Source organism: Dipodomys merriami, unplaced genomic scaffold (genome assembly GCF_024711535.1).
Source record: "Dipodomys merriami isolate MVZ:Mamm:240054 unplaced genomic scaffold, mDipMer1.0.p SCAF_158, whole genome shotgun sequence".
NCBI lineage: Eukaryota > Metazoa > Chordata > Mammalia > Rodentia > Heteromyidae > Dipodomys > Dipodomys merriami.
Genome location: NW_027202915.1, coordinates 1064798 through 1080101, shown reverse-complemented (window position 1 = coordinate 1080101; position 15304 = coordinate 1064798). Strand labels below are relative to the sequence as shown.

Here is a 15304-nt window from a genome sequence, read left to right as displayed (position 1 = left end):
TTTATATTTTATATTTTCCTGCACCTGCCCCATGACAATATACATAGACCATGCAAACAAAGATGTATTTAGTGAGGAGCTTGTGAAACCATTTTATTACTGTCCCAATCTCCACCGGAAATGAAGCTGCTTTTTCAAATACTGTGTAGACTACTATCTGCAATCAGTAATTGTGCAGATTGTAATCAAGAGCCTCTCTTCAACATGTGTATGGCTTTTGTGGTAATAACTGGTGAATCATTGCATTTTAATTTGAGTGAATAGAAAAGAAAATTAAGCAGAAGCATTTTAAGAGAGGTAGAAGGCTAAAAGAAAGAAAATAAGGGCTATCTGTAAAATTTAAAACTTAATAGACATTGGGAAAATGACTTTGATAATGGAACATATATGTTTTTATTTTACTGATAATGTGTACATGGGCAGATAATAATGGTTCATCTAGCTTTGTTTTTAAAATTATTATAACTCCTTATTCAGAAGGTTATGTTTCATAATCTTAAGTCTTGTTCCTAAATATCCTAGTGGCTGTGTTTACAAATATTTACCTAATACTGTCAGTGACCATTGTGGGAACTTGTAGATTAGAATAAAACTGTTTGTCTTCATGGTAAGTCAGTGATCTAAAACAGTTTCTTAGTTCTACTTTTTTCTCCCCTCCTTCCCTCCCTCCCTCCCTCCCTCCCCCTCCCTCCCTCCCTCCCTCCCTCCCTCATTATTATTTTTGATGGTTTTAGAATGGAAGCTTTCATGCTATACAAGCCCTCTACCAGCTCATTTTTCTCCCATTTTTCCTCCTCCCTCAGACCCCCCCCCCCCCCGTTGTACAGATCATTTCCAACATACTGTCTTGTGAGTGTCACTGTTATAGTCTATTTATTTTCTATTTTTATTTTTATTTTTTTGTTGTTCATGGGGCTTGAACTCTGGGCCTGATTTTCTCCTCCTTTGTTTTCAGGACTTCCAATTCTGTCTTTAATAAGAGTAGTGAAATTTTACATCCTTGTCTAGTTTGAATCTTTGTTTTTTTTTGCCGGTCATAGGGCTGAACTCTGGGTCTGGGTGCTGGCCCTCAGCTCTTCATCTCAAGGCTAGCGCTCTACCACTGGAGCCACAGCACCACTTCCGGCTTTTTCTGTTTATGTGGTGCTGAGGAATCGAACTCAGGGCCTCATGCTTGCAAGGCAAGCACTCTACCACTGAGCTACCTTCCCAGCCCTTGTTTGAATCTTTAAGGAAACTCTTCAAACTTTTTCCCAATACAGAATAATGGTAGTTATTAATTTGTTTTATATGGTCTTGTATTTAAGCATATTTCTTCTGTAATTAATGTGTTTGAGGATTTTTATCAGAAAGTGATAATAAATTTATCAAGATTTTTTTCTGATTCCATCTAGAAAATCATATGGCTTTTCAGCTCATCTTGTTGATATGGTGATTACATTTATTATTTTATGTAAATTGAAGCAGCCTTACATTCTAGGACAAATCCATCTTGACCATAGGACTATAGTGTACTATCTTTCTTGTTTTACTATTGGATTTGGTAGAGAATTTTTATATCTCATTCATCTGGGATATTTGTACATCTCTTCTTTTTATTATGTGTTTGTCTGTTTTGGTATCAGGGTAATACTGATTTTGTAGAATGAAGTTGGGAGAATTTCCAATGGTTTTGGAATACTTTGACAAAAATTTATGTTAAATTGTCATTAAAAGCTTGGTAGAATCCTGCAGTGAAGTCAGTATGATAGTACTTTATTTCCCCACCTACCTATACTGAGTGTTGTTAAAAAAATTAAAGGGTTTGGATTGTAATTTTTCTGTGTTGCAGATAAAAGCCACATTAGCTGAGATCTTTGTTGTTACTAAACAGATAATTCAAGTGTTTGTGTGAGGTAAATGGTTATTATTCTGCATTTATGTGTATGGCTGTTCCCACCTCAAGATGATAGAGGGATTATATATTACATATTTTCGTGCCAGCCAAAGGAGTTTGCAATAGTAATTGTTTAGGTATGTGAAAAATACATATTGCACAATGTCTACCTCATTGTAGACATCTATCTCTCTATAAATATGTTAAATAAACATTAACTCTTTTTATTGGGAAATGTTATGCTTTACCATTACAGAGTTTCATTCTTGTTTCTGTATGAAGAACTCATAGATAAATTATGTTGATGTACAGTATTTAAAATCAGAATTCTTATCTCTTCTACAATGGGATTTCCTCTTACAAAACTTCTTTGTCTCCTAAAATAAATGTATTCTCTGTATATTTTCATCACTGGCGTGTAGCATGTAAGTGTTTCCCATCTGAAAGAATTTTATACTGTGGCCTCTGACGTAGGATCACATGATTCAATAATGCGGGTACTGCTTAGTAATAATATCACCAAGATCTGAGCTTTCACGAAAACATGAGGTATGTATTCAACCAGCTTCTGAAAATCGCGTCTTCTGTTTTGTGGCAGTATGTTGTGGTGCTGCATTTAGAATGATAATTCATGCTAATGGCTTTCATCTCCCTTGAGGTAGCAGAAGTCAGTTCAAAAATGGCAGATTGAAAGAGTAGAGCAAATGAAGTCAATGAGCTGTCAAAAATTTTTCTTCATCAAACAGGTCCCCAAGCACCCTGTGATATATTGACCTTCCTTTGGTCATTTTTTTTTTTTTTACTGGATTCTTAGGCCAATTTTGTTCATTTTTCCCCCATAAAAGCAAAATTAACAAACCTGTGTGGTCAATGGAACAGAAGGTGTTTGAAAATAATACCTTGGAGCAGTGTCTCAATCTTCAGGAAAACAGTGAGAAGTGCAGCATCGATTGCTGTTGCTAGGCAACGTCTTTCTGAGCAGCCGTGCCTGGGACAGTGGTCTTACTACCAGCACACCACATAGGACGAAAGGTGCAGTGCCGAGTGCTTCTGAGAAGCCGAATCAGAGCCCGTGTTTCCTCCCTCCTTCCGTTTTCTGTGATCCATGTTGGAGAAGTTGAGATGATGTGGGCAAGCATTGAGACTGTGAGAAGTTTGGAGCCTTAGGGGATTTTTAGAGAGCTACAGATGGATTTACGGAGCCAATTGTAAAGATGTCAGTATTCACATTTTATACCAGGAGTACTATTAGTTTTCCCATTCCTGCATTTATCCAGGTCCCTACCCATTCATTTACTAGCAAGCTGAATCCATTAGGCACTATGGTGGTGATCTTAAGATTCCATATCTGGTGCGTTGCCAGCTGTATTGTATTATTGCTTTGCGTGTGGTGTGAGCAGTTGGAACCATTCACTGGCACAGAGCTGGTGCCATGAAGACTCTCTGGGGCCTTCAGAGGACGGTAGTTCATGAAGCCCCTGGGAACAGTCCTGGCAGGGAGCGTGTTAGACTGTTTTCAGCCCCACTCCTGGTGGTCCTGTGCTATCTGATATAATTACCTGAATTACATTAGGATTATGCATCTCAAAAAAGCTTTCTGTAACTGTGGACCACTCTTGAGAAATTATGCAGGAGATGGATGAACAGGGATTTCATCAGTGTTACTTGTCAGTTTTAAGTCATTTATAGGGAAACTACCTGCTGTGGTTCTATATGGTTCAGTAGGTTCCCTTCCTGAGTTGATATTTCCATGTCTTCATCATGGAATTGCATTTGATTGAATAGAATTAGATATCCATTTGGATTCCTTCTGGAATCAGGTCTCTTGAGTATTTCTTGGGGATTTTGAAGGGCATTCAGCATTTCTTATTGTGACTCACCCAGAATCAAGAAACTTCTACAGCCTCCATGCCAGTACTGTACAGTGCAGCTGTGAAGACGGGCATTTCAGCTGCATTGGCTGAAAGCAAACACATAAGCAAATACCTGAGCCAGCTGGTCACCTGATTTCTCAGTAGCTTGTCAGTTGTAAATCTGGCCAATCCTTTAATAAAACCTGTATGCTTATAAAGCATTGATAGAAAGTAGCAAGTGATTGTTGATTATACAATCTTAAATAGATGGTTTTTAAAAATTTTATCTAATTATATATTCGCTAAATCCCAGCTTTGATCTTAATGCACACTGGGGTAAGATACTGACCTAATGCCATGTAGCAGTGCAGATTAATATATAGTATTCATTACTTTGTGTAGTTCATTAACCATTCATCTATCAAGCTAAGTGGCTTATAGAAAGTGTTTGAAAATTATGAAAGGCTGTAATTTACCATCCCAGCCACTCCTAACCTGGTTGATGTCTCAAGCAGAATGATGTTCATTGCATGTATATGACACAATAGGGAGGAAATTGAGTTTCACTTAAGGCGTTGCCAGTATGATGGAGAGGTTAAAATGTTGGCTGAAATCGATGGTAAAGTTTAATTTATATACTTTATATTGGAAGTGTTTTTCATTGCATTTTATTTTCTAAATTGCTTCTGTTTTAAAATTAGTTGCCTTCATTTCAGTCTGTAGTTGACAGTAAAATAATACATTTTCTGAATCAACATTATTGTATGTGGTTTGACCTTTAGTCGAATGCCGTAGTAAAGATCGAAATGAATTACGCTTGTGCGGGAAGGGGTTTTAATGTTGCTCTTGCCTTTTCCTCATCCCACATGCTGTTCAGTATTATTAATTCAGCTTGAATGATAATAAGCCAAAAATGACTTCAGTTGGTTTTGGCTAATATGTTCTTGGATGATGTAGAAGTGCTGTAACACCTGAATGGTTCCGCATAAATAGCAGTGCATTTTTATATTGTGTGCCAGAGAAAATGCAGTGTGACTGCCAGTGGGCGACACAGGGAGCTTTATGGTTGTGTGTTCTCACGGTGCAAACAGGTGACTTCCATGAGTTGTAATAGGGCTGTTGATTTGCCCTGAGGAATTCAGCATTTAGAATATGACAAACGCATGAGGTCATTACCAAGTCTTTAAAATAAAATGGAAGGTATAACTGGCTTTGAGTCCTGAGGAAGTATAATCATCCTTTTAGAAGCAAATGGTTGGTTACATGCACCTCTCATGAGTGATGTGTTACGCATTTTGATTCACTTAGGCTCCACAGGATCTGGGTTCATTTCCTCCCACATTTTTTGAAAAACAATGTTATTGTTACTATTAATAGGTTTCCAGAGGGCTTATCATTTCATAAGTCAGTATAAATGTTCATGGGTACATTTCTTTTTTGGACAGTGCTACCCCTTCCTTTATTTTCCTCTAGTTTCCCCAACCCCCGTCCCTATCCATAAGTTATGTAGGTCATTTTCCACATAGTACCACCAAATAGCATGATTGCATTTGTTTAGCCCCCACATTTTATTAGCAAGTTAGTTGTATGAGGGGTTTTCATTTTGGCATTTCTTTAGAGAGAGACATTCAAGTGGTTGAAAAGTCTTTATTCAGAGATGTAGACAGTTACATTTAAGAATGTTTTATGACTCTTAAGACTGTAGACATCATGCATTTATATGGAAAGTCACTGTTTTCCCCCAAGGAAACACTGGAGAATTCGAGGCACTGGTCTGGAGAGTAGAAAGGAGACAGTGCAGAACCATTACGAAGCAGGGTGCTGCTGACTGGGTTTAAATGAAACCATGACTTGAGCTGTGACACTGAGCAAAGAGAACCAGAACGGGTAACAGTCTCCTGTCTCAGAACATTTTCCTTGCTATGGAACTCCAATTTTCTGTTTTTAATAAAAAAAAAATAGCTTGTGTGATTCAGAAAACTCAAACTTTTACTAAATGTATAAACATAATTGATAGTATCAAAACATAAATTTGAGCTTCAACAGTGACAATGTAGAAGGTAAGCACTACATTCTAGTACTAGACGCTCTGTTATTCAACAGTACTGTACTTTCTTCTTTGGTTATTAGTTATGCATAAAAGTGTAAAAATATGTAAAATATTATCTGCATTTTAACTTGTAGCAAATTCTAGAATTCTTTTCCTATACCATTTCTTTCTGTATTATATAATTGCTTTTTGTAATTGGCATATAATTTTTATGTTGCTTTTTTTATCATTGTATTAAAATGTTACATGCCATTAATTTTTTATAAATATAACTTCTAATCATTAAAAATCTTACCTAGTTCTCCATTAGATTTCTCTTCCCTCATCCCATAGTCATTATTTTTTCCTGTATGGAAATACCTTACTCTCTTTTCCCTAAGGGAGTGTTGCTAAACTTTTACAGGAGCCTAGCTATAAATATTTTATAGTTCGTTGACCAATAAGGGTTTTATGGAACTACTTATACAACAAGAGAGAAGTTATACTTCCAGAACTTTTTATTGTTACAATTCACTTTGAATTCAGTGATAGAAGTTAAATATAACTATGAAACTCAAGAACCAATTTTATTATTACATTTTTTTGAAAACTAATAATTTTATTTCTTTTCATGGTTTAAAATTTTAGTCTTGTATCAGATTCATGTTTTTGATACAAATTCTTGTTCAGTTTTTTTTTGCTACATTTGAAGTCATTTTTTAGGCTTGATGATTTAACTGTCCTTGCCATTTGTGTTATCATATTTAACATTTCCAGTTTCCTGGTGTCTGCCCTCAAATCGGGTAGTCAGTAAGCCATTAGCAATAATAGCATTAGCTAGCATTTATTAAGGATGGTTAGCCCTGTGTTTGTGGGTTGCATATGTGCACACTGTAAATTTTTTTTAAATTGTCTGCACACGTGCAGACTGTATCTAATTAGTCCCTACACAGTACAGTATACCAGCAATTTACATAGCATTTACATTGAATTATATTCTAGAGGAACCATGAGGTTTGCTATTTGTGTGGGTTGCCAGCAGTAATTCCCACAGAGTCCAAGGAATGAGTATATTTACACAGCACCCTCTGTAAGGTTAATCTCCACATTACTTAAGTTTGATTCCACTAATAGCTCCTCATACAAATAAAGAAATTAAGGAAGCACCAAACTAATTGGTTTGCAGTCAAAGCCTCTGGAGCCAGGCCTTAGGTAAACCGGTCTCTCCCTAGTCTGTGCTCTGAAGCACTTCCCTCCTGATCTGCACTTCTGCGTGACGGGAGACTACAACACTCGTCCTTAACAACTGTGTCATGCCCAGGAGCCTCTGCAGTCCTGAGACAGAAGTTGTCAGTCAGTATGGCTTTGAGTCACATGTTCTTATTCATGAGAAAAGTTAAGCTGTCTCTGTCATGTGTTATTTTCTTATTTCACTCTAGTGGACCAAAAGTCCAAGGCTCTGATGTTTCTTTATTTTTGGCAATCTGTATTTCTATTTCTTCTCCCACACAGACCTTGCCTAGATGTTTCTATTTTCACTTCAGGGTTCAAGAATTTTGCCAGAGCTATGTCTAGGTACAAGTCAGTTTTAATTGAACCTACCTAAACTACTGTGGTTTCCTTTGATGTCAGATTTCAGTGCTTCTTTAGATCAGAAAGGATTTCTGAGTTCAGTATTTGTTTATTACTTTCATTTCAATTACTTTGTTTCTTCTCTGAAATACTTACTTTCTTTGGTTCAATTTCCATAGTCTAAAGACAAAGTCGAACATTGTCTCTTTCAAAAAACAAATCCGGAACAGATACCATGGTTTTCCTTGTCTCCTTTTCCAGATACTTTTCAAACTTGATGCGCTGATGTCCCAGTGCTTTACTGTGCTGTGTTTTGTGCCAGTATAGTGGCTTGAGCTCAGGACCTCCAGTACTCAGCCTTTTCAGCATGACTAGCACTATCATCTGAACCACCCATCCTGTCAGGAACTTTGCTGCTTAGTCAGAGATAGAATCTAGCAGGCTTTTCTTTAGGTCTGGCTGTGAACCACAAGCCCCAGATCTCAGCCTTCTGAGTGGCTGGGATGACAGGTGGCGAGCATTTCATATAGCTTTGTACCATTCCCTCACCTCAGTCTCTTTATATGAGACAGATTCCCTGCACTCTTGACTTTCATTTCATATAGCTTTGTACCATTCCCTCACCTCAGTCTCTTTATATGAGACAGATTCTCTGCACTCTTGACTTTCATTTCATATAGCTTTGTACCATTCTCTCACCTCAGTCTCTTTATATGAGACAGAAGGAAGAGACAGATTCCCTGCACTCTTGACTTTCATTTGTTTTGAGAATTCTGGTAGTTTACATATCTGGGATAACTAAACTAAGTACATTCTCCCGCCCGCCCCGTACACCTTTCCAAGATCCTTACATGCAGCTGTTCTTACTAATATAATTACTTTGAAAACTTGGGATTTAATACTAGGTAGAACTAAAAAGTATCTACTAAAAAACAAATGAGAAAGTTTCCTTAAGTAAATCTTCCCTTACTAGACACCTGTGATTCATATTTCTCTTATTCAACTAGAATTGAAAAGTTAAAAAAAAACCCCAACAAAACCCTTAGTTCATATTCCATGACTACAGACTTCAGAGCTATGTACTGTTCTCTTATTTCTCTTACTGATAGTTTTTTATATTTTGGATGTCCTTCCATCTTTTTATACCAGTGTCCTTGGTAAATACGACCTAATATTTTCCCCATTGGGTCATGTTCCTGTGACAGGAGTTTGGCCTCCGTATTACCTTCTGTTAGTGGCTCCTCATTAGGTGGCCTTGTCCACTCTTTATCCGGTGTTTCAGCTGGAAATGAGAAGACAGATACTTTGGAGTTACATCGTGGGCTCTGAGCTTGTGAGACGTATGAAATAGGACTGACACAGTGGTGAAGCTGAAAGGCTGGAAGAGAAGGCAATATCAGTGGAAAGGAAGAAGCATGTAGCGCATGAGGTCTGACTGTGTAAAGATGAACCTGAGAAAGAAGTAGACAGACTGGTCAGGAGCTTACACCCAAGAGGTCCGATGTTGTGGTTTCCTGGTGGCACAGCCTGTTCATATAAGCCAGGTGTGACTTGTCACTTAGACTCCTAGTTATGTTTATAATTCATTATCTTTACAAACATAACAACATGCTATGTTTCTTTGAAGCAAGGTCAAGTCCTAAAATCTTCTTATGTATCAGGCATTTCCTGCTAGTGATAAATTGCTCAGGTGTCTCAATTTTGTTTCTTCAGCTATATTCTGAGTCTTCAGTTTTCTTTAGTTAACCACTATATTTCAGAGGGAATTGAGAAATTAATATGGATATTACTGTGAATTTGGCCTTTTATAGTTGTTAAATCAGTTGAAGTTATAAAGTTTCTTTAGCTATTAGCATTTAATGTACTTCCTCTATAGCAGCAAAGATTTTAAAGTTCTCAACATTAGCAAGTTTTATTAAAACATGTATAGATGTAAAGTGCTTGCTTTGCCATAATATGATTAGTTATGTTTTGGTCAGATGACAAATTTACTTGTCTGAGAAGATGCTGAGTTAGGAGTTCTGTGGAGGCTGTGTCCAAATTGCATTTATGCAGTATAGTCGGTAAAAATCTAGAAATAAGATTGGTTATTGATTTTGTTTATTTTGCATTTGTAGCAAGAGAAAAATAATACTTGGAATCTTTCAGGCAAAGAAATTCCATGCAGACTTTTCTCTGTCATTTTGTGTGTCTTTTGGTGCTGCTAGGTCTTTCTGTATAATACTGTTTATTAACCTGTGTGGTATTCAGCATGCCACAGTATTCGCTTAATACCCTAGAATTTAATTTACTTTTTGTTAAGAGATCACTTACAGATCTGTTTATCATCTCATGTTGGTTGGGATGGAATATTGATTTCAACATAGGTTTTCCTATTTTTTTTTTTTTTTGTCAGTTGTGGGGCTTGAACTCTGGGCCTGGGCACTGTCCCTCAGTTCTTCAGCTCAAGGTAAGTGCTCTACCACTTGAGCCACAGTGCCACTTCTGGTTTTCTGGTGATTAATTGGAGATAAAAGTCTCATAGACTTTCCTGCCCTAGCTGGCTTTGAACTGTGATCCTGTCTCCTGAGTAACTAGGATTACAGGTATGAGCCACCGGCTCCAGGATTCCCTCATAGTTTGATAATTATATGTGTAATTTGGAACATCATCCACTTTCCCTCTCTCCCTCCCTCCCTTTCCTTATACTAGGGTTTGAACTTAGGTCCTTAAGCTTGCTTGGCTGATGCTCTGCCACTTGGATCATAGTGCTGTCCCTTGGCTTTTTGTTGGTTAATTAGAGATAAGCATTTAAGGGACTTATTGCCCCAGCAGGGTTTGAACTATGATCCTCTGGTTCTCTGCCTCCTGACTAGTGCTGTAGGCATGAACTTGGCTTTTTCTTTCTGTTTTAAAAAAGTTATTTTAAGTTCAAATTATGTATAGATTTTAAAAATCAAAATCTATTTTAAGACTTTTGTTTTTTCTTATGTCCACATCTAATTGAAAATTTCTTAAGAATATTGGAGGAATATTTTTTCATGCAAGATTTTCAGTAGAAATTCAAATTCTTTCAATACTTCTTCTCTGAGATGTTAGTTCTGGTGAGAGCCTGGTTTTCTGTTGGATATTGAAGCAAAGATAGGACGGGTAATTTATCAAGCCACTGAAATTTCAGGAGTATTTTCTTAGCCCTTGTAAGTGTGATTTACTACCATGACCCACATTCTGCAAGTGAGGAAATGGAGACTTACAGAAGTGAAGGAACTTGGCTCACTACGGCTGTGGGTCTGGTCCTCGCTGCTTCTTGTCATGCGGGAAGTGAGCGGAAGCCGCCATGTCTGAGGTTGTTCTCTGTCTGTCCCTCGCGTGCCCTTCCCCATGCAGAGAGGTGCGGAGGCTGGGTGGACTGCCTGGGATTTTGTCATAAATACCTAAACTAGTTATTTAGGGGGAGACAGCACGTAGAACCTGGACATGACTAGAGCAGTGGAAACAGCTGCACAGTAAAATGTCCTTGAAGAACGAGACGCACTCAAGTCTCTGAGCGCATTCATAATTGCGGAACCAGCCATTTGCTGGAAGTGTCTTTCTTACATGTCACCTCATGATCCTGGTCTTTGCCTCTGTGAAATACAGAACCCTCTTTTATAGTCATCTTCACAGAGCTCAACCTTCTGGAGTATGCTGTCAATTACAAATAAAGGAGCAGATGAGAGCTGGGCTAATTTAGCAACACAGCACAACAGATCAGTGATTGACAATTAGGCCCGCCTTTCAGGCTAATAGATGGGAAGGAGGTTGTGGTCAGATACATTTTCTCTCTAAATTAAGTTATACAATTAGGATTCGTTAAAAATTAAAAGCCAATAAATGTGTTACGAAGGTATGCAGGGATCACTTATGAGTGAACTCATTTACAAATGGAATTAGTGACCATTAACCATCTATGATTGAAATTGGTGAACATTAGCCATCTAATTTTACAACTCCTCCTGATATTTGTATATTTTCTAAAAGGTTAAACATGTAAGCAGCGGGCCTTGTAAATAAGAGAAAATCGGAATTCCACTTTGAAGAAAGTAATTTCAGCATTTGTAGGAAGGCAGGGATGGGGCCAAGTCCATTCCTGAATGTTGCGTGTGGACATGATCTCATGGTAGGGATCTGCTGAAATATTGGGGCAGTTTTTGAGTTAAGAGCCTGGTGAATCTTCACACAGTTACTCTAGGTGAGATTTCCTGTCTTACAGTTACCACACTGCATTTGTGCTCTACAGACAAAGCTAGTTGTCCGTCCAGGAACCTTTCTTTTGAGACCATGCTCTAGGCTGGACCAGTGGTAAGCCCTCGAGACATGGAGGTCTTTGCTGTGGTGTCTGCCATCCAGGGGATGGAAGGGCAGCGAGTGAGATGCAGGGCCAGGGTCTGTTTTAGGGAGCGGTGGGGGAAATGTGCAAAAAAGCCTGAACTCATCAAGGTAGGATGAGGGCATGGCTACAGAATGGGGAAAATGAGTGGCAGAGACCAGGAGGAGGTGGGAAAGGACACAGAGAGATTACAAAGCTATTTTATTTGGCCCATGTATATGTTTTAAAAAATGTGATTGCCACACTAGTTAAAATTTCCACATGAATGTATTTCAGGGTTCTCTTGAAAGTGAGATCAGGGTCCCCTGGGTCCTGTTTTCACATGGCTTCAGGCAGCCAGCATCATGCCGTTGCGCGTGGTTTCCGTCCTCTCTGGGAACTGGTCTGCTCTGCTTCTGTACCTGGCCCCCTGTGATTAGCTTGTCCTGTCTGTGTGGAGTTGGACTCCTGGTTCTGAGGATGTTTGCTTCCTCCCAGTGCAGGGAAGAAGCTAGAGAAAGAGATGGGATGAGTGCAGGTTGTTGGTACTGACAGTACTGACCGTAAAGGATTGGAGGGTGTTGATGACAGAGGACAAGTGTCAGGTCTGCATGGAGGACCCAGGGTAAGGGTGTTGTGCGCTGAATTGTATTCTAAAGTCATATGTTGAAATCTGCACCCCTACCCCACCTTCAGCCAGTACCTCAGAATGTATTTAGAGATAATCCTTAACGAGGACATTACCTTAATCCAGTGTTGACTGATGTCCTTATGCTCATAAAGCAGAGGAGGAGACAGGGAGGGCCTTGTGGACACCTGTCCACAGCACTGCCCAGTGGCAGGAGGGTGTCTGCCAGCCACACAGAGAGGCTGCAGGAAAGCCACATCCATAGGTGTCTTGGTCTCAGACCTTCAGCCTCCAGAGGTGAGGAGGTAAGGTTCTGTGCAGCCAGAGCTGTAGGCCAGACATTGCAAGCTAACGCAGGAGGCCCTGCTACCAAGACAGAAGGCGGTTGATGGAGCACAGGCTGGTCTCTAGGAAGGCAGGGACCATGTTGTGACTATTGGCTAGACAGGTTTTCAGAATCAATAGATATTGAACAGATCAACAGGTTCAACAGATGTTTATTGAATTAACTTATTAGAGGTACACATAGCCCTGGAGTTGGAACGATTTGGTAGACAGTGGAAGTAAGTTTGAGGATGTCTTAAAATTTTCTGGTCATTATGTTTTATGTCACGAAGTTCTATGTCCTTTTGTGATAAGTTCAGGTCATGTGATGAGATTGGGTTTGTTAACCCTGGTATCCTCATATTGCATCACTGGCCATGGAGATGCCAAGTTTACAGATAAGTGTTGTCTTATAGGTAACCCCTCAGCCTCAGGCTGGTCTCCTAAGGTAGCCTAAACCAGCCTGGAATTTGCAGTCTCCCTGCTCAGTCCCTGAAAACAGGGGTTACAAGTGTGTGTCGCCCCCACTTGTCTCCATTTTATTAGCCAATACTAGAGCAGATTCCTTGTCAAGAACTGCTGTCTCAAGGAAGAATCTAAGACTGTTCATGGGCACAGAGCTTCACATCTTGATTAGCTTGATTGAGGAGACGTGATTTTGATGGAACTGAAGGAAGGGGAGATAGTGGGAAACACCCCCTCACAGAGAACTTGGGTAAGATATAAAATGATGTACACATAGAAGTTTCTGGAGTTTTGTTCAGTTAAAAATGCTTTAGAGGGGCTGGGAAGGTGGCTCAGTGGTAGAGCGCTTGCTTTGCATGACTGAGGCCCTGGGTTCGATTCCTCAGCACCACATAAGCAAAAAGAAAAAAGCTGGAAGTGGCGCTGTGGCTCAAGTGGTAGAGCGCTAGCCTTGAGCTGAAGAGCTGAGGGACAGCGCCCAGGCCCAGAGTTCAGGCCCCATGACCGGACGCCAAAAAAAAAAAAAATGCTTTAGAGCTGGGCGCTGGTGGCTCATACCTGTAATCCTAGCTACTCAGGAGGCTGAGTTCTGAGGATCACGGTTCAAAGCCAGCCTGGGCAGAAAAGTCCACTAGATGCTTATCTCCAGTTAACCACCAGAAAACTGGAAGTGGCACTGTGGCTCAAGTGGTAGAGTGCTCGCCTTTTGCTGAAGAGCTCAGGGACAGTGCCAAGGCCCTGAATTCAAGCCCCATGACTGACAAAAAAGAAAACCAAAACAACAACAACAAAAAACAACAAGAGAAAACCCTTCAGAGGCAAGGAGATAGCAGTATATTGTATATAAATAATAGCACATGAAGATACTATAATAAAACTCACCAAGCTGTTTGAGAAGAGGAAGGCAGTAGGTGAGATCATTTAAAGTGCATTGCATCTATGAATTTTCATAGAAACCTCCTTATCCTATTGATGTATGCTGAAAAAAATAGTAATATGGGCTCATTATTCAAAATTAGTTTTGAATATGAAGTTATTTTGTTCACTGTTTTCTCCATTTATGGTAACTTCCATCGAAGTAATTTAGTGGATGAAATTGGCTTATTATTATTTTAATCCCAGAAATGAATGTCAGCCTTTTTTTTTTTTTTTTGACAGTTGTGGGGCTTGAACTCTGGGCCTGGGCGCTGTCCCTCAGCTCTTCAGCTCAAGGCGAGCACTCTACCACTTGAGCTACAGCGCCCTTCCGGTTTTCTAGTGGTTTATTGGAGATAGGAGTCTCACGGTCTCTCCTGCCCGGGCTGGCTTTGAACCGCAATCCTCAGATCTCAGCCTCCTGAGTAGCTAGGATTACAGGCGTGAGCCACCAGCACCCAGCTGTCAGCCTTTTTTGGGCCCTTTTTATCAAGGAAGTTCCTCAATGAAACTAATTTTAGAGTCTAATAAAGTTTCAATTGTTTTATGGAAAAGTTAGTTTTTGTCAGTTTATATCATAAAGAAAAGGTAAAAAAGGAAAATAAATTTGTTCAATTAAGATATACTTGCATATCTAAAACATATGTCAAGTCATAAAAGTACTTTGTAGAAATCAAGAAACAGAATTAAATAAAAATTATTAGTATATTTTAGGACATATTTTCAGAGTTAAGTTTATATTGGTAGATATAAGGTTAAATCGTTTTATAAACCTCAGCCCTGGGGTTGACAGTGTGACAAGCTTACGGGTGACATTCCTCGCTTTTTTGTGGGACAAGTTCGAGTAACTGGTATTTTCAGACAGACTCCATTTCTGGCCTCATCTGAGCATTCTCAGCCTCTTTTTCTGGCTTTGTCCTTAACCAAGGTCAGCAGGCCATCACGATAGCTGGTGCTGCCACACTTCTGATTAAGTGTTGCACATAAATACACCCACCATCTGCTTAGGTTACAGACACAGTGACCCAAACCATAAACTGAATTGCATATGTGTGCTTATGAATGCACATTTTCTCACTGTGGAATAATGCTGAGCTTGCATTGGTTTTTAAAAAAAAATGCTTCTGCTCCTGGCCCTCATCGGTAGGGCTGCTATTTCCCAGTAGGGATGAGTGGCTTTTTTTTGTCTATGCTACATTCTCGCCCATGTTTCCAGCGCTGTATACATTGGGCACGCTGAGCTCATAGAGGTGGCAAGTTGATCTTCTCTAAGAATTCTGTCTCCTTGATATTGTATTCTGAGGGTTATATAAAC

At 39.4% G+C, this 15304-nt stretch overlaps 1 protein-coding gene across 6 annotated transcripts in view; it reads left to right on the top strand.

Moving 5' to 3' along the window:
• Smyd3 (SET and MYND domain containing 3) overlaps nucleotides 1-15304 on the top strand; it is a 401196-nt gene that overhangs the window by 166762 nt on the left and 219130 nt on the right. For 5 of the 6 annotated variants that reach the window (XR_011372134.1, XM_070023182.1, XM_070023187.1 and 2 more), the window contains one exon: nucleotides 9726-9779. The exons of the other annotated variant lie outside the window; for it this stretch is intronic. Coding sequence is in view for 4 of the 5 variants with exons in the window: in XM_070023182.1 (XP_069879283.1) it covers nucleotides 9726-9779 (54 nt within the window). In the remaining variant the exon portion in view is untranslated. The remainder of the gene's footprint in view (nucleotides 1-9725; nucleotides 9780-15304) is intronic. 6 annotated transcript variants of the gene reach the window in all.